At 56.1% G+C, this 19,237-nt stretch overlaps 1 protein-coding gene across 2 annotated transcripts; it reads right to left on the bottom strand.

The window, feature by feature from the left end:
- Positions 1-3,134: 3,134 nt before the first annotated feature.
- On the bottom strand, positions 3,135-18,616 carry NCF1 (neutrophil cytosolic factor 1). Of its 2 annotated transcripts, none has more exons than XM_023246724.2 (11): positions 18,328-18,616; positions 12,760-12,840; positions 9,760-9,829; positions 9,496-9,661; positions 8,192-8,250; positions 7,375-7,497; positions 6,845-6,952; positions 5,884-6,001; positions 4,323-4,430; positions 3,653-3,786; positions 3,135-3,417 (listed from the first exon to the last, which is right to left on the bottom strand). In XM_023246724.2, the coding sequence occupies exons 1-11, from the start codon at positions 18,397-18,399 to the stop codon at positions 3,293-3,295; spliced, it is 1,164 nt and encodes a 387-aa protein (XP_023102492.1). In that variant the 5' UTR covers positions 18,400-18,616; the 3' UTR covers positions 3,135-3,292. The 2 variants fall into 2 exon arrangements, with proteins under 2 accessions (XP_023102492.1, XP_023102491.1); XM_023246723.2 differs by having other exon boundaries at positions 9,760-9,835; positions 18,328-18,608.
- Positions 18,617-19,237: the final 621 nt, after the last annotated feature.

Raw genomic sequence — 19,237 nt, 5'->3', positions numbered from 1 at the left:
TGCGCGTGTGTGTGTACAGCATTGCCTGCAAGTGTGCACGCCTGAGTGGTTTACATACACCATCTACCCCTACTTGTGGGAACCTCTTCCAAGAACGGGGATATTCACTCACACAGCCACGAGTTAGTCACCAGCTGCAGAAAATCGAACATCCATGCGGTACTTTGATCTCGCTCACCGTGGGTGCTCCAGTTTCCTCCCAGTTAAGCCAGGAACGTCCTGATGACCTTTCCTTCACAGCACCTTCCCCGGAGGGGTGGCCTCTGAATGCGTGTGTGCGCACCCGCGCACACCCTGTGCTTAATCCCTGTTGGCTCTGGTATTAGTGACCCAAAATTGTGACCACTTTCCGGATTGGAGGAATTAATCTGACCAGGGAACGGTGTCCTGCGCAAGGCACCCGGCCCCAGCTGAGGCCTGAACCCATGGCTTCAAACGCAGGGAAAATGACCCCAGCCCGGCAGTTCCTGTCCTTGACGGGGCTGACCGCAGGCACAGCTGGGTCCCGCTGGCTCAGAGGCTCCCTTCCAGGGAGGGGGCGGGGCGGTGGGCTGGTTTACAAGGGGGTCTGAGGGGACCCGCCCCTGGTGTACCTGTGATGTTAACACCAGTAGGTGTCGCCCCGTGGACCCCGGCAGGCAAAGATCGGCCCCTTCATTTTACAGACCGGCAGTTAGGGCTCAGAGTGATGAACCGGCCTGCCGAGGCAGCACAGCAGAGAAATCGTCAGGACTCACACCAGGTCTGTGTGACTCCAAAGTCCATCCCGTTCCGTGACAGGTGGCTGTCCTGTGCGGCTTCCTGGCGGTTAGCCCGTCAGGTGATGCCGAGGGAGGGGCTAGCAGGGTTCAGCCTGGGCTGCCTTCTGTGACTGGACCATCCGTGGGCTCTTCTGTGTTGAGTCAACCCTTCTGGCTCCAGCTTCCTTCTTTTTTTTTTTTTTTTCTTTTTAAATTTTTTCTTAAGTTTGCTTATTTTGAGAGCGAGAGCGTGCACAAGTTGGGGAGGGCAGAGAGGAAGAGTGAGAATCCTAAGCAGGCTCTGCACTGTCAGCACAGAGCCCGACCCGGGGCTCAAACCCACGAACCGTGAGATCATGACCTGAGCTGAAACCAAGAGTCAGATACTTAACCAACTGAGCCACCCAGGTGTCCCTCCTCCCCCTCCCCCAGCTTCCTTCTTTACCCTACATGTGTGTCGGGACCACAGTGGCCCAGCACTGCCATTCATGTGACTGATGTGACTGAGCCAAGCCTGGGAGAATTGACTGAATGAGCAGGTGGTATTCTGGGGTCGTGGTGATGGGGTGTCTGCAAATGAGAGCACTTAGGAGCGGGGTGGTCCGGCCCAGCCCGGGAGCTGGGAACTCGATTTGATGACCTCCATCAATTCCAAGGGCAAAACCCTACTGCACCTGTCCCAAGCCCTGTCTGCTCATCCCAGGGTAGACACAGGACACTAGTCACTCCTCCAACACAGCCCTGGGGCAGGTGGTTCAGAGCTCTGGAAGGAAGCAAGGCCCCGTGTCACCCCCCCCCCTCCTCTGAGCACCCATTGGCCCCAGCACCACCACTAGGACTGAGCCACAGGTGAGGAGTGCTGGGGGGTCAGGACAATGTAATGGATCCGGTAGGGCTTTGGAATCAGAAAGAAAAGCCTGGCTCACCTCCCACCTCTGGCACTTGCTGTGGTACCCTAAACAATTGCCTACAATTTTCTGGGGCTTGGTTTCCTTGTCCATAAAGTACCTACCTGACAGGTTGTTCTCAGAACCAGAAACCATGTAAGGAGCCCGGCTTTATGCCTGGCCTCAAGAAAACTGACCGCATAGGGCACTTGGGCGGCTCAGTCCATTAAGCATCTGACTCGGTTTCGGCTCAGGTCACGATCTCATCGTTTTGTGGGTTCGAGCCCCACACTGGGCTCTGTGCTGACAGTGCGAAGCCTGCTTGAGATTCTCTCTCCCTCTCTCTCTGCCCCTCCCCGACTCACGCCCAGGCTCTCTCTCAAAATAAGTAAAATTAAAAAAAAAAAAAATACTGGCGGCACACACACCATGCCCCTAACTCAGACCCAGACACCTACAGGCACACCGTCCAGTGCTCTCTGTTGGCTCCACGGGGGACAGCAGAGGCCCCCGGACATGCCCCCCTGACCTCAGGCCCACACACCACCGGGGCCTACACATCAGCACATGACAGTGGGGCATCATGAGGCCACCTCCAAAGGGACCAGAAATACAGAAAAACATGGGGGAAAACATTTGATCAGGACTTTAGCTAGGAGACCCTGAAACTACAAATTATGAAATATTATGAAAATATTTTATCTTATACAGTTTTTTTAAGTTCTAATTGCAACTGAACAAGCAAAGGGCTTGGGGTTGTTGGTGGTTCATTCTCCCACAGCTTTGTAAGATAGTCCTTGACGGGCTGGACTTTTCCAACAAAGCGGGTCTGCAAAAAGCAGAGCACAGGGCTCAGTGATTTTCTCAAGGCCTTTTGGGGGTCAGATTATCCTCTTGAGAAGCATGGGTCTGCCGATTTTCCCCGACCTCTAAGGGACCAGCCTTGGCCACCCTCAGGTGCCTCCTTCCACGAGCAGGAACAGCTCTCCCTGCTACCCCATGGCCTTCCCCACAAGCTGCATCTGTTCCTAGATTGCCGCTCCAGGTTGCACCCTAGTGTCTTTGCATTTTGCAAAAGATCGACCAGCAAAGACTTTGAGGCCGTGGGCTGGCAGCAATGCTGGGGTAGGCCGTGAGGATCTGTTCATCACTGAACAATTGCTTTCTGGAACAACCTCCAAACCGGGCAGCGTCTCTGAATAATCAGAGGCGCTTCCTACCTGTACCTCAATTACAATTTCTCTTTGTCACCTAAGGTGCAAACACCGCGCACTGTGGCACCCTTCCTCAGTGGGACCAAAGTTTCCGCAGGCAGTGTCTATCCAGACAAACGGCCAGCGGGCGGACCGCGGGTTCCTCTTGCACCTGACCCTGTGCAAACAGTTCTTGCAACTCCCCGCCCCCCCCCCCCCAAATTCTGGCCCCAGCAGAGCTCACAGCCCTCAGTCCTAATTCTAGAGATACGGCGTGCCCAGCCCAGTCCGCCCGCTTCTCTACAGAGCCTCAGTCCACTCCAGGCAACATTTATTGACAGCGGTTAACAGGTGGGGCGGGGCCCGGGGCTGCCGGAAGCATCCGGACCTCCGGATCTGTACAAGTGTATACTGGAAAGGGGCGGGACGGGGCAGAGGGGCCAGGGCGCCATCTAGGGAAGGCGCCGCGGCCTCAGACTGCGGACGCCAGCTTCCGCTTGGTGCTCTCGCTGCAGCGGTGCAGGATGAGGTCTGCGCTGGGCCGCGGGGGCACCGCGGGCTGTGGTTTTGCGCCTCCAGTCTGCGCCTGTTCCCTTGCTGCTGAAAGCCCAGACCCGTGAGCGGCCCGGTTCCGCCCTTCAGGCCCCGCCCCGCCGTCTAGGCCCCGCCCCGGGCACCGCCCACCACCAGGCAGCTGCAGACACTCACGCCGCCGGCTCCCAGCGCTCTGCGGCCCTGGCCCCGCCTCCAGGCCCCGCCCCGTCTTCCAGGCCACGCCCCGGGCACGCCCCACCCCACCCCCGGCCGCGGCAGGCACTAAGTCCAGGGCTACCTGAGCGCTGCGGCTCGGGCCGCGCCTGGCGGCGGCGCTGCTGCAAAAAACGGACACTGTTGCGCCGATACGTGTCCTGGCTGAGGCGCTTCCGCGACCGCTGGTGGATGCTGTGTGCGTTGCGGATGGACGACCTGGGCCCAGAGGGATGGGGACGTTGCTCAACTCCTGTGCGTCCCCCCCCCCCCCGCCCCCTCGTCCCTGCCTGCGGGGACTCGCACGACCGCTCCTGGAGTCCAACGACTGGCCGGGACCCCACACGGCTGGGCAGGGCATGATTGCGGCTACCCAGCGCCGATGCGGACTCCAGTAGGGTTGCAGAGCCCAGGTCTATTTCCCACGACCTTCGGCGGCCTTCAGCCCGTGTCCTCCCCAGAAAGATCTCTGCATTGCCGCCCCCCTCATGGGCGGTCCCCAAGGACTCTAGGCATCGACGCTTACGCCTTCACCTCCACCTCACACCCCTGCTTTCCCACCGCCCCCGTGCCAACCCCACGATGAAGGAGGGCACGTCCATCCTCGACCCAGTGAGGGTGCGGCCTCCCCAGCCTGTCCCTGCCTCCACCCCGGCCTCCCTCCCCAGCGCTGGCAATGCAGGGCCTGGACAGACAGGGGGACCCGTGGTACACCCCCCTCCTCGGCCCCGCCCAATCCCAGGATGCTCGCTCACCTCCGGGGCGGCGCCCCTCGGCTCTTGATCTGGCGTTGGGCCTGGGCTGCATCCTGCCCAGACTTCTGTAGGTACATGGATGGAAAGTAGCCTGTGACGTCGCCTTTCCTGCAACAGAGGCAGCCCTTGAACCCCAGGCAGTCACGGCAGGGAGTAGGGGCCTCAGACGTGGGGGGCTCAGGGATCCCTCTAAACAGTCCGGGTTAAGGCAGCTGGGAGGTTGCAGACACCCCGGTGCCCGCGGACACCAGACCCTAACCCTCTGGGCCTCAGTTTCCTCATCTGTGCAACACAGGCCCCCACAGCTGTGATGGTGGTAGTGGGAGGAAGTCAGCAGGTCCACCTTGCCCCCCAGGGACATGTGTTTGCAATGAAGCATCTGCAACAGCCTGTTTGTCAGATTTTCGTTTATGGTCACTGCTTTCTGTATCTAAGAAACTTTCTGCCCATCTCCAGGGCACCAGGTTCCCCTATGCTTTCTTTCCAAAAGGTTTTTGTGCTTGGCGAAGCCCACGACCCATCCCGAATACATGTGAGTGCTGCTGAGGTAGGGGCCTACACGCCTTTTCTCCATGTGGACGCCCGAATGTTCCAGCACCACTTGTTGAAAAGATGTTTCTTTCCGTTCTCACCACTATAATTTGAGAGCGAGGAAAAAAAAACCCCACTTTGCATAATACAAACCTCACTCTGTAAAACTGATTCCTCTTGGCTGGTGGGAGAATCACAGGCAGATTCTCAGAGGTGCGTGGCCGGGAGGGGGGCGGGGGTGGTTAAACTGAGTGATGGTCAGAAAGATTGAGAAACCCTGCCTCGAAACCTCCAGCCCAGGGCCATGCTGATGGTGGGTACCGTGGCCACAGGCTCACTGGGGCCCTGGACAGGCTCAGGTCTCTGAAAAGGTGGATATGGACCTGGGGAGCCCCAATAGGCCCAAGAAAACAGCTAAGTCCTCAGGGTTCTCCTTTTCCCCAGGAGGAATGAACAGGTAAGAATCATTTGCAACAGGGGCACCTGGATGGCTCGGTCAGCTGATCGTCCGACTCTTGATTTGGGCTCAGGTCATGATTTCATGGCTTGTGGGATCGAGCCCCGGAAGAGGCTCTGCACTGCCTAATTGGGATTCTCTCTCCTCTCTCTCTGCCCCTCCCCCACTTGCATGCGCGCATGCTCTCTCTCTCAAAACAAATAAACTTAAAAAAAGAATCAATTGCAACAAAAGATTTAAAAGGAAAAGGGATGACAGGGCCTGCCTCTACCAGTTCGCAAATACAATAATGAACACAATTAATTGTGTTGTTTATAGAAGGACTAAGAGATGGCGAGGTGACCCCAAGTCTCAAAGGAAAAAAGGTCCCCACTCAGACAAGGACACTGAACCCCGAAAGACGGGCGGGGTGGGATTATCCCTGGTCTACCACCAAAATGGAGACTGAGTCCAGAGACAGTGGCTTACCCAGAGTCACGCACCCCAATGGGCACGGACCCCAAATGGGCCCTGCCCCAGGCCAGGGCTGGCACTCAGGGTGGGCGCAGTGGGGAGGGAGGGGTGCTCTCCTACCTGACGACCCACCAGCCATCCAGCAGCTTGTGAATGACATCGATGGTTTCGCCCTCCTGCAGGGACACTTCGTCCTCCATCTGGGCAGTGTAGGCTTTGATGGTGACGTAGGGCTCACCTGGTCGTCCGCGGGAGCAGGGACGTGGTGTGAGGGTCCGGCTGTCCCCCCCCCCCCCCCCCTCCCGGCTTGCCTCCCTTCCTCTCGTCTCTGGGCCTGAGGCTTCCTGCAGCCCCCGCCCCCGCCACGCCCTCCCTCCTCCGCACCTGCTCCTTGTGGTCTCCCTCTGCAAACTGCTGCCCCCCACCGGTGAGGGGACGCCACTACACCCAGGGGCTCCCACCTCCCACCACCCACAGCAGGGGCCCAGGCGCCCGGATCCCAGGAGGGGCCCGGCAGGAGGTGCAAGGGTGGAGCGCCCATCCACCTGTCACCTGAGCCCCTTGACGCCTGCCAACTGCCCACATCCGGAGCCGCCTACCCAGTGTATAGACCTTTCCCCGCTTTTCCAGAGAAGCTACAAATCCACACACTGTTGTGAGATCTCTCCCTTTTAAAATACGGGCAACCAACTCGAACTCGTCTCAACCTCCCCCTGAGCCCCATCCGGCCCAGGGGCTTCCAGTCAGCGAGGATGCCCCCGCCTCCAGGCAGTACGCCTTCCTGACCCTCACCGGTCGGCTTCCCGCCGGCCCGGTCCCCGGCTGGCCCCACCACCTGTCTCAGGCTGGCCGACCTCAGAGCTTCACCTCTACTCTACCTCCCGCGTCTCCGTCCTGACCAAGGGCACCACCTCCTCCCGGGGCCCTCCAACCGGACTATGGGGTCTCCACCCTGGCTGCCCCACTGCCCAGCCCACAATCCTATCCAAGCCCACAGCGGTCACTTCTGGCTTCTTGGCATCCCAGGGCCCCTCTGGTCCCTTCCCCTCACATCGTTATGGTCGTGGAGGGCGGGTGGTACCTTCATAGTTGGGCTCGGGGTCCTCTGCCTCATCAGGACTGTCCAGGGGCTCCAAGTAGGATGCGGGGACCCAACCTCGCTTTGTCTTCGTTTGGCAGAACCACCAGCCTGTGCCAGGCGTGCGAGGCGGGAAGTCTGGGCGGGCCCGGCAGCCGCCCCCCTCCCCCAGGGTGGTAAGGATGCCCCGACATAGGCACACAGACACCCAACACTCGGATTCAGAGATGTCACCTTCAGCACACTCCATGCCCAAGTGACACACAGCCACACACACAGGTCACAGGGTGAGAGCTCAGAATCCGCCTCACACACGTCGTGACCCGGCCACCCGGGGGGGGGGGCACATAAGCCCCGGAGGTGCACGGGTGCCCGCAGCCTCAGCTCGGGGACAGAGCAGGAAGGACAGTCAGGGCCCCCGAAGGAGCCACAGCCCATCAGGTGGGGAGGAAGCCCCAGGCCGTCCGAGAGGCTTGTGGCCACGGCTGCGGGCACCAAGGGGAGGAAGGTCCCGGGAGGGCGGGGAGGCTGACCACTCTCGCTCTTCTCCACGACGTCCACCACGTCGCCCGTGGCCAGAGCCATCTGGGAGCCCGAGCTCTTCTCGAAGTCAGCGATGGCACGGTACGTCTGCAGGATGATGGGGCCCGTGATGTCTGGGCAGAGGGAGGGCAGGGTAAGTGGACGCCGCGGGGCTGGGCTGCCTCCTCCCGGTGGTCCCCTGCATCGGCCACCGGTGCCCTGGTGTCCCCGCCCCACCCAGCTGCAAGCACGCCAGGGGGGTATGCACCCTGCCAGCTGGAAAGCAGCAGGGACAAGCTAGTTAAGCCCCTGACTCTCGGTCTCGGCTCGGGCCATGGTCTCACCGTTCGTGGGATCAAGCCCCAGGATGTGCTCTGCGCTGACGGCTCAGAGCCTGCTTGGGATTCTGTTTCCCCCTCTCCCTGCCCCTTCCATGCGTGCACTCTCGCTCTTAAAATAAATAAACTTTTTTTTTAATGTTAAAAACAACAACAATGATCATGCAGTAAAGATCACACACGGTCATGCCCCTGTGTGAGCCATGAAGGCCACTTTGGCCCCCAGACCTGTTCACTCACTCAGCCACGACATCCCCGGGCTGTGGGCACCAGGGTCGTGCTGGGCAATGCAGCCACAGACATGAGCCCCCAAAGCTTCACGTCTAGTGACCCCCCAAAGATCCCCACTCTTTAGTGCAGCCACCGAGACCCTTCAAGGCGGCTCTCCCCCACCCTCGGCCCCTTTCCCTGCACAGCCTGTGCTCAGGATCCCTGATCACGTTCCCAGATCCCACAGGGTGACCCACGCGTGACTGCCCATGTCTCTCACCTGTGACACTGTTGTTCTTGCTGTCTTTGGGCACCAGGTAAGTCTCTGGCTTTTTCACCCTGCAGGAAAGAATAGTCCGGGTTAGACGGCTCAGAAGCCCCGGGCAGACCCACAGAACTCCCCAGGAGGAAAAGGAAGGTGGGATGGGGGAGGGCACTGTGGAGGAAAGGGCTAGAAAGGCCCCCCAGCCTCCGGCAGACCCAAAGAAGAGAATGCACTCGGGTCCAGGTAAGGATGCACTCCGGGCTGGAAAAGCCTCTTGTCACCTCAGGGGTCAGCCCCCTCCTCCTGGGGCCTGGGGAGAGCAGCCAACGGGGAGTGGGCGTCCCCGCCCCCCAGGCCCGTGGGAGCTGCCCTGCCCGGGACCAGCGGTGCGTTCAGGGGTCGGTCCACACTGCTGGAGTCTGTCCACGGCGGCCTCACCCATATTCAGTGAGCAGAGAGGACGGAGAGAGGGGCCACCCCAGCAAGACGGCACATCCCCCTAAGAGCTCCTGAGGCTTCTCAGATATTTCCATGCTGGGCCCTGAGTACAGGAGACCCCAGGAGCAGGACAGGCGGAGAAGGAGGTGACAAAGCGGAGGCGTGTCCCGCAATTAGCCGTGGCCACCAACCCCCCACCCTGCTGGGGCTCTGAACTTCCCAGTTGGTAACGCTGTCCATGGCACCCATTTCTGCATCTGGCCCTTACCACCCCGGTACAGACGGGAAAACTGCTCTCAGAAGGTTCGGCCAGGCTGAGGATCTAGGATCTCAGGGTCCCGGCCCAGGGAGCCCCACCCACCCCCCACCCCGGCACCGGACTCCAGGGAAGAGACTTGGCAGGGCACCAAGTGGCTCAGTCGGTTGAGCGTCTGACTCGGTTTCAGCTCAGGTCACACTCTCGTGGTTTTGTGAGCTCAAGCCCCCCCACCCCCACCCCCGTCGGGCTCTGCACAGGTAGCGTGGAGCCTCCTTGGGATTCTCTCTCTCTCTCTCTCTCTCTCTCTCTCTCTCTCTCACTCTGCCCCTTCCCCACTCGAGCTGTCTCTCTCTCTCTCTAAATAAATAAATAAAACTTAAAAAAAAAAAAAGACAGAAGGACTTGGCAGGGATGCTGGGGGACGGAGGGGAGGGGTTGCAGGTCACACAGGCCACAGCTGGAATCCCGCCTCCTCCTGTTTCAGGCTGTGTGACTTTGGGCAGGTCGTCTCCCCTCTCTGAGCTTTAGTTGTCTGTAACACGGGGGAGGTCCTGTGCCCCCCTCCCCGGGCAGAGCTCACCACCCTCCCCCACTTCGGGGACAGAGTGACGGGGCCACTCACTGGTTGTCCGTGGGGAGCTTGAGGTCGTCGGGGCGAACCTTGAAGAAGTCGAGGAGGTGGGGACAGCGGGAAATCTTGACAGGCAGGCTCATGAGCGCACCGAAGTATTCAGTGAGGGTGCCCTGGCGACTCTCAGCGACCCGCTGCCCATCGAACCACCGCGGGGCTGGCCAGGCCAGGGAGGGGCACCAGAGAACTAGTGAGCACCTTCTCAGGTCAAGGTCCTGTGGGCGTGGGGGGAGGGGCGGTGACCCTGCTCCTCACCTGGCAGGTGGGGGATGATCCTGTTCTCTGCGTTGATGTCCCCGGCCTCAATAGGAAACATTTCCTTTAACTGTTTCTAGACAGAAAACAAAAGGGGCAAGAAGGTCTTTTTTTAAAAAAATTTTCAAGAATGTTTTATTTATTTTTGAGATAGAGAGAGACAGAGTGCGAGCAGGGGAGGGGCAGAGAGAGAGAGGGAGACGCAGAATCCGAAGCAGGGTCCAGGCTCTGGGCTGTCAGCACGGAGCCCGACTCGGGGCTCGAACCCACAGACCGTGAGATCACGATCTGAGCCGAAGTCGGACGCTCAACCGACTGAGCCACCCAGGCGCCCCCGAATGTCCTTTATTACAACACTATACAAGTACAGAATTGGAAGCAACCCCTCGAATCACTCGGAGTAGAAACTTCTGGAGGCGTCCTTGGTTCTCTCTTCCTCTCTCACTTCACCTCCTTGACACCAGCAGGTCCTTTTGCTTCTTTCTCCTCCCGAAATCTACCCAGAATCTGACCCTTCTCGCCACCCACATGGCCACCACCTTGGTCTGAGTGCCACCGAGCCTGGGTTCTTACATACTCTCCCACGCTTGTCTGTCCTCAATCAGCACCCTCTTAAAACTTAAACTGGATCATCCGTCCCTCCTCTGCTCAGAGCCCTCCCTGCCTCTCAGCTCACTCAGAATGGAAGCCAAGAGCCTCACATCAGTCTACCGGGCCCCTCAGACCTGTTCCCGCCCGCCTCGCTGACCTCCTCTGCCACTATCCTTCCCTCCCTTGTTCACTCTGTACCAGACGCCCCTGGATACTCTGGGCCCACTCCTGCCCCAGGGCCTTTGTACTTGCTCTTCCCGTTCCTCCCCATTTGCCAATGGCGCTTTCTCTTTTTCTTTCTCCTTCTTCAAGTCTCTGCTCAGATAGCTCCCCTGCAGCAAAACCTTCTCCTTGACGATTTCCCTTCCTAACCCAATCCTCCCCGTCCCCCCTCCCTGCCTCATTTTTCCCATAGTTGTAATAACTAACACACTACGCACAGTACTTATGTGTTGTCTGTGTCTTATCCTGACTCCTCTGCTAGAACCTAAGGTCCACAAGGGAAGGCAAGGACTTGGGTCTTTCTTATGCCCTTGTCACCTTTACAGCACCTCCTGCCCCCCAGGTAGAATGCACCTGGCGCTTAGGAAGTGCTCGGTAAGTAGTTGCTGAATGGATGAATGAGCCCAGCAATTAGTAAAAGGGTCTAATCTTACGATGGAACAACCCAGCACACTTCAAAGAGGAGACGCGGAGCTGTGCATGGGCCAAGCAGGAGAGGGTCTCAAACACGTGACCCAGTGACGGTAGCGAGGCCAGCAGGCTGATGGCCTCTAGAAAGCCTGCAGAAAATGCGCGCTCCGCACTACTGTACCTTGTTCTTGAACGTGTGTGCACGCACTTACCCGGGGCTGGAGCGGGGTGGCGTTATGGGATGAAGGATGCCTTCTACTCTTTCGTAATGTTTTATTGCCTTTATCTTACAAAAGCCTTGCGGGGCGCCTTGGCTGGCTCAGTCGGCAGAGCGTGCAACTGTTGATCTCAGGATCATGAGATCTTGTGGGGCATAGAGCTTACATAAACACACACACACACACACACACACACACACACACAGAAAGCCTTGTAGCAAACAGCACAGACACATTAACTGTGATCCAAAGTGCTGGTTGTGCGGGACTGCTTACACTACAGTCTTCTTCCCATTTCTCTGCATTTGGTTTTAAACCTCTCATGCAAGAGATGTTTGAATCTGGCTGACGGCAGGCACCTCTCTTTGAATCTGGCTGACGGCGGGCACCCACAAAGCAAGAGAAGTCAGGGTTGCCTGCCCTCCTTCTCACCTCCCCGGGGACCTCATGGGGCCAGTGACCGGGAGTTAAAGAGCAAACTCCTGGGATGACAACCTGGTGGTGACACTAACCAGGCTGTCCCTTTAAGAACACCCCCAGGATCGGGTGCCTGGGTGGCTCAGTCGGTTGAGCATCCGACTTCGGCTCACGTCATGATCTCACGGTTCGTGGGTTCGAGCCCCGGGTCGGGTTCTGTGCTGACAGCTCAGAGCCTGGAGCCCGCTTCGGATCCTGTGTCTCCCCCTCTCTCTCTGCCCCTCCCCCACTCACACTCTGTCTCTCTCTCAAAAATAAACAAACATTAAAAAAATAAATAAAATTATATATGTATAAAGAATGCCACCAGGAGCTTATGCGGACAGCGTTTCTGTGTGGGAAAGGAAACTACCCTGGAGATGGACGTAAAGGATGGCTGCACGACATTGTGAATGTACCTCTTGCCACCGAAATTGTACGCTTGAAATGCTACATTTGTGTGACGTGTACCACATCAAAACGGACTTTACGGAAGGGCGCCTGGGTAGCACAGTGGGTTCAATGCCCGACTTTTTTTTTTTTTCAACTTTATTTTTTTGTTTTGAGGCGGGGCGGGGGGAGGGAGGGGCAGAGAGAAAGAGGAAGAGAGAATCCCAAGCAGGCTCCATGCCGTCAGCACAGATGCCCAACCCGGGGCTCAAACCCACGACCCATGAGGTCACGCACGACCTGAGCCAAAGTCAGGCACTTAACCAACTGAGCCACCCAGGCGCCCCGAGTGTCTGACTCTTGATCTCCGTTCTTGATCTCTGTGTGATGGGGCAGAGCCTGCTTGGGATTCTGTCTCTCCTTCTCTCCGCCCCTCCCCCACTTATGCACACACACTCTCTCTCTCTCTCTCTCAAATAAATAAAAACTTGAAAAAAGTTTTTAAACAGACTTTAAGGCAAATGTTCTTTTAAGTTAAGAAATAAATAACACCCCCTTGACTGTGGGCGGGGGGGTGATCGGGGTTCTTCAGTCCCTGGCCACAGCACCTGGGCTGCCCCCCCCGCCCCCCCATCCAAAGGCAGAGCTGGGAGTGGGGGTGGTGTCCCCTCCCGCCCCCGCCCCCGTCCCCCGCGCACACCCGGGCACTCACGTGGAACTCGTAGATTTCCGGGAACCCCCGGTAGACCACCTTCTCGGACAGGTCCTGCCATTTCACCAGGAACATGTACACCTAGGGGGTGGCCAGGGCAGAGGACCTCATTCAGCTTCCTGGTGGAAGCCCAGGGGACTTGGGGGGGGGGAAGAGCACTCTTTGGGGCGACCTAGGCCAAGAGACGGCACCGGCCGCCTGGACCCCAGAGCTGCCACCCTCCAGCTTTAGGATCAGGGGAAGATGTTCAACTTCTCTCAAATTAACTCAAATCCCTCCTCCGTGAATTGGAGATACAGGGAGGGCCCCCCTCCTAGGGCCGGTAGGAGAGTGACAGGTGGTGAGACAGAAGAGCCCGGGCTGGGACAAGACAGCGTAAGGCTCCGTTTCTACCAAATGTCCAGAATGGACACACAGACACCGCAATGTAGATCCGAGGGTGCGGGGTGCTGGGCGGGCAACGCGGAATTTCTAATGGGTACAGGGGTGCTTTTGGGTGGTGACAAAAATCGAATATTAATTGTATGAGGGCCGCACAAGTCTGTGAATACTAAAAACCACCTAGGACTGTACCCTTTACCTAGGTGGATTCGAGGATCGTATCTCAGTGGAGCCATTATTAGAAAGAAAAACAAAAAAACTTGGTAAGGAAAAACCAAAATACAGGCAGGAAAATTCTACTCGGCCACAAAGAGGAACAAATTACTGACAGATGGCAGCCACACGGAGGAATCTCAAAAGCGTTATGCTGAGTGAAAGCGGCCAGACACAAAAGGCCACACACAGGGCAGAACTCGATATCTATGATGTTCCAGACAAAAAGCGTAACTAATTTAAGGTGGAAAAAAATCACAACAGTGGTTGCCTCTGGGGGATGGTGGAGGAATGGGTGGGGAGCAAGAGAATCTGGGGTGATGGTAACCATCTATATCTTTTCTTTTAATTAAAAAAATTTTTAATGTTTATTTATGTTTGAGAGAGAGAGCGAGAGAATGTGAGCAGGGGAGGGGCAGAGAACCCGAAGCAGGCTCCAGGTTCTGAGCTGTCAGCACAGAGCCCGACGCGGGGCTCGAACCCACGAACCGTGAGATCATGACCTGAGCCGAAGTCAGACGGCTAACGGACTGAGCCACCCAGGCGCCCCTGGTAACAATCTATATCTTGGCAAGGATTTGGGTTACACAGGGACAGTACCTTCAAAACTCGGCAAATGTCTCTAAGTCTGGTGGATTTCATTTCACATAAATTTTACATCAAACGAGGAAAACACTAGGGGCGCCTGGCCAGCTCAGTCAGCAGAGCCTGTGACTCTTGATCTGGGGGTCGTGAGTTCAAGCCCCACGCTGGGCGTAGAGATGACTTCAATAAATGAATAAACTTCAAAAAAAATCCTTTAAAGAACTTTTTAAAAAGTGAAAGTAAAAAGACAAACAGTGTGATAGAAACATGAGCAAAAGGCATGAAAAGTTCACGGTTATACACCCACACATATATATGTAACCCTAAACATACAAAGAAGTGTCGACTTTACTTATAACAACATCAGGGCAGGGTCATTAGGTAATTGCCAGTTAGTGAAAACAGTCGAAATGGTCGTTTGAGGACACAATGGTGCAGTCACACAACGGACTCTTATATACATGTAAAAAAAATGGGACAGACTTAATGAACTAATTTGGAGGGAACTCTGTGATATTATAGGATCATGGGGAAAAGGCAGGTATAGCATATGTCATCATATAGCTTTGTTTATTGTCTGTGTAAAGAAGGAAAAATAAGAAAAAATGCATATATATATTTTAAAGTTTTATTTATTATTATTTTTTAATGTTTCTTTTTTTTTAAACGTTTATTTATTTTTGAGAGAGAGAGAGACAGCATGAACAGGGGAGGGTCAGAGAGAGGGAGACACAGAATCTGAAACAGGCTCCAGGCTCTGAGCTGTCAGCACAGAGCCCAACGTGGGGCTCGAACTCACGGACCGGGAGATCATGACCTGAGCTGAAGTCGGACGCTTAACCGACCAAGCCACCCAGGTGCCCCTAAACTTTTATTTACTTAAGTAATCTCTATACCCCACGTGGGGTTTGAACTCACTATATGAGATTAAGAGTCTCATATTCCTCTGATGAACCAGCCAGGCACCCCAAGAAAATATTTATACATTTTTCTTCTCCCTCCCTTCCTCCCTCTGTTTCTTCCTTTCTTTCTTTTTAAATATTTTATTTTTAAGTAATCTCTCCACCCACATGGGGCCGGAATCCACGACCACGAGATCAAGAGTCGCTCAGGCCTCTGACTGAGCCAGCCAGGCATCCCCTTTTTTTTACAAAGAGAAATACAGGAAAGATAAATCAGAATGAGCCTTTGAACATATCTTTCTAGAAAGTGTGATGATCGATTGCATCAAATATATTAACATATGGCACATTTAAAAATAAAATTAAAAGGCGCCTGGGTGGCTCAGTTGGTAAGCGTCCAACTTAGGCTCAGGTCATGATCTCACGGCCGTGAGTTCGAGCCCCGCATCGGGTTCTGTGCTGACGGCTTGGAGCCTGGAGCCTGCTTCAGATTCTGTGTCTCCCTCTCTCTCTCTGTCCCTCCCCCACTCATGCTCTGTCTCTCTCTCCCTCTCTCAAAAATAAACATTTTTAAAAAAATACAAAAAATTAGACCAAGAATGATTAAAAAATTTGTTAATGTTTATATATTTTTGAGAGAGAGAGAGAGAGAAAGAGAGAGAGAGAGCAAGTGGGGGAGGGACAGAGAGGAAGAGAAAATCCCACGCAGGCCCTGAGCTGTCAGCACAGAGCCCGAAATGGGGCTGGAACCCACGGAACTGTGAGATCATGACCTGAGCTGAAATCAAGAGTCAGATGTTTAACCGACTGAGTCACCCGGGCACCCCAGGATTTTGTTTTTTAACTTCAAATTGGAAACAAAAACAAATGAACCTCACTATCTGTCAAATGGGTAACAACCGTATTAAAGAGAAACTGGAAAAGAAAAATTCCAAGTAACTTTTAGTTACAGTATTTTACTACCCTCGGTCCAAAAGGAGAAGAAAAACTTGCAAAGAAAGCTTAAAATGTGACTTAATGAATTTGCAGGCTGATTGTTACAATGGTGCAGGAGCTGTCATTCTGGTCAAACAAGCCCATGTGGATTGCAGCAGCGAGCAAAGGACTAAATATCATTTTGTTGGGAGCCGGGGTTCTCGTGGAGAAAGGAAGCGTCTACGAATATAAAGCGGTACAAGGCAAGAATGAGATGAAATGGCCTTCCGCACCCCCGCCCCACCCCCCGTCGGTCCATTGAAAGGACAACAGGCAATGACACCCCAGAGGCAACAAACACACTCAGCTTCCAGATCTAGGGTTTCTAACATCACTCCCCACTGCAAAGAAACAGGGGTCCTTAGTGAAAATGGCTGAGTCCAGGGGTCCGGCTGGAGGGCACCAGACGCTGGAACATCTCGTACCAGAAGTAAGAGTGTGCTCTTGGGGCGCCCGGGTGGCTCAGTCGGTCGAGAGTCCGACTTCGGCTCAGGTCAGGACCTCTCGGTTCGTGAGTTCGAGCCCCGCATTGGGGTTGCTGCTGTCAGTGCTTCGGTTCCTCTGTCCCCCTCTCTTTCTCTCCCTCCCCCGCTTGCGTGGGACGATGTGAGCATAAAATAAGTTATGGTTTCCCATTGAATAAAAGAGAAATCCATGCATCCGTATTGGCATAAGTAAATAGTAAGGAAGAGGGGAACAACTTTATGGTAAAACGCCGACTAATAAATGCAGAGGGAATTATAGAGTTGAAAACTCACTATTTGGCAATCATTATAGTAATTTGACTTGGGCAAGCGTCATCCGCGTACTATACGAGCAATGGGCTATTCATATTGTTTCACAGAATCTCCCCGCACAAAGGGAGAAATAGTAACCTTACTTACACTAGAGACACTTGGTGATCAAAATTAGCCATCACCATCGGAAGAAAAAGCAAAATCGCCTGCCTCTGATAGGATCAACGAGGAGAACACAGTGTCACTTCCCGGGTGTTCCTGCCACGGACGCATAGCCTGAATCTGAGGAAGAAGGAGGAGCCAAGTCCTTCTGTAGAAGGGATGTCCCACAAAACGACAGGTCCCAGCTCTACAGAATGTCAACGTCGGGAAGGACCGAGAAAGGTGGGTTAAGATTGACCCGGATTAAAGGAGTCTGAAGGGTCACAGGCAGGTGAAACGCAGCAGGTGGTCCTGGATGGGATCCCGGACCGGATCATTTTTACTACAGAGGACAAGCAGGGGAACTGGTAAGGACTGAATAATGGTGTTTCATCTACGATACTTTGCCGATGTTGACACATTTGCAGAGAATGTTGTCGGTTTTAAGAAATACACAGTAGTATTTAGGAGGGGGCGCCTGGGTGGCTCCGTAGGAAGAGCGGCAGACTCTTGATCTCAGGGTCATGAGTTCAAGCCCCACACTGGGCATGCAACCTACGCAAAAAGGGGCGGGCCCTGAGTGTCTCCCAGGGCTGTGTCTGACTCTTGATTTCAGCTCAGGTCAGGATCCCAGGGTTGTGGGTGGGATAGAGCCCTGCTTTGGGCTCCATCGTGGAGCCTGCTGGAGGTTCCCTCCCTCCATCCCTCTCTCTCTCTCTCTCTCTCCCTCTGCCCCCTCCCCAGCTCGTGCTCTCTGTCTCTAATAAATAAATAAATAAATAAATAAATAATAATAATAATAATAAAAGAGAAAGGAACACACAAGCAAACACAATGTCTCCGATTTCCTCTGGGATGGTTCAGAAAAGTTCTGTTCAGAGAGAGAGGGAGAGAGAGAGAAGGGGAAGGAGGGGAAGGAGGGGGATGAGGGATGGAGAGGAGAGAGGGAGCACAGAGGTGGGTGGAGGAAATTTGGAGGAATTGGTGCTTTGGGGACAGCCTTTCTGTAAGTTTGAAATTATTTCAAAATTAAAAGTGAGGACAAGAAAGGATACATTTGTGTCCTGCAAATACCAGACAAAGCAGAGCCCCTCCCTGGCCTTCCTGTCCTCCGGCCTTGGGGACCCAGGGCGGGTGGACATGTCTGGGCAGATAATTCCCAGCCCCGAGGGCAGGGGGTCGGGGGGCCTTTTTGGGCCCCTTGGTGGTGTCACCCTACTAGAAGGGATTCCCCCTGTAATGTCGCTGACTCCACGGCGGGCTGAGGGGCGCTGCCAGCACTCCGTCCTGGAGGAGCACTCCGTGAGAGCTGGGGTGGTCAGGGAGGGCTGCCCGGAGGAGCGCGCTGGGGGTGAACAGGGCGCCACAGGGAACTCCTGGCCGGGGCGGGCAGGCCAGGGGGGGATGTGGGCTGGCGGGGGGGGGGGGGGGGGTCAGGGGCCAGGCTGGCTGTCCTCCCAACGAGGGCCGGGGGCGGGGTGGGGGGAGGGGCAGGGCGCGCATCCGTTTAAGGGACGCACATCAGCCAGCCGCGCGGGGACGGCCCGGGGGCACCTGCGCGGCCCCGACAGGCTCGTCCCCCCGCGGCCGCAGGGTCCCCCCAGTCCCCCCTCTCAGGGCGCTCGGCTACTCACGTAGTGCTGGCTGGGGACGAAGCGCTTCTCGAAGCCCAGGAGGGCGATGTGGCGGATGAAGGTGTCCCCCATGGCTGGGCTGCGGGGCGCTCCCCGGCTGGCGGGCCTTAAATGGGCCAGAAAGAGGAAGTCACTTCGGGGGGCAGGGCAGGAGGGGGCAGGGAGGGTGCAGAGGAGCCTCTGCTTCTCCTTTCAGTTTCTGGGATCCCTCAGACTCCCCCGGCGGGGACGTGAGGGGCCACACGCAGGCATGTCCTCCCCTCCCCCACCCCGTGGTCTACGGGCCCCACAGTTTGGGGGGGGGGATGCCCACCCCCCACCCCTGTCTCTGGCTAACCCCAGGCCCCGCCACACCGGCCTCTCTGCTGCCCCTGGGACACCCCAAGCTGCTCCCGCCCCGGGGCCTCTGCCCTCGGAGCGCCCCCCGACCCCCGGGACCATCTCCCGCATCTCTGGAAGTCCCTCCCTCGTCCCTTCGGGTTTCTGCTCAAAAGGCACCGCCTCCAAGAGGCCTTTCTTGATATGTTCACGCGAAACAGCAAAACTTCATGCTTCCCCACCCCGCTTTCCTGTTTTTATTCAGATGCACGTATTACGGAGCTCATGTTTTTACAATGTCTCTCTTTACCGCGATGCGGGCCCCGGGAGAGCAGGGGCTTGGCCGCACCCCCCAGGCTGGAGACCGGCTGGCCGCCCGCGCGGTCCTTTTATACTTGGACAGTCGCCGCGCCGCTTGGGGACCGTGTCCGTGGGAGGGCGCGCGGGCGTCAGGTGCACGCCTGCAGGTGTGTGTAACTGAGCCAGTGGCGGTGGGGATGGGCCTGGAGTGAGGCTTGCGTTCAACTCCGATCAAATCCCTGCGCCCGTGGGGCTGAGTCGGTTAGGAGTCCGACTCCGGCTCAGGTCACGA

This window comes from Felis catus, chromosome E3 (genome assembly GCF_018350175.1).
Source record: "Felis catus isolate Fca126 chromosome E3, F.catus_Fca126_mat1.0, whole genome shotgun sequence".
Classification (NCBI taxonomy): Eukaryota; Metazoa; Chordata; class Mammalia; order Carnivora; family Felidae; genus Felis; species Felis catus.
Note: the sequence above shows the minus strand (reverse complement) of the source record. Positions and strands in the feature narration are given on the sequence as shown.

What these genes read in the sequence shown, in the direction of transcription:
- NCF1 (XM_023246723.2), bottom strand. Translation starts at nt 18,399, where the DNA reads ATGGGGGACACCTTCATCCGCCACATCGCCCTCCTGGGCTTCGAGAAG. An exon ending in GATCATCCCCCACCTGCCAG is followed by an intron (nt 9,662 to 9,759) that starts GTGAGGAGCAGG and finishes TGGCCTGGCCAG; the next exon opens with CCCCGCGGTGGTTCGATGGG. An exon ending in CAAGAACAACAGTGTCACAG is followed by an intron (nt 7,498 to 8,191) that starts GTGAGAGACATG and finishes CCCTCTGCCCAG; the next exon opens with ACATCACGGGCCCCATCATC.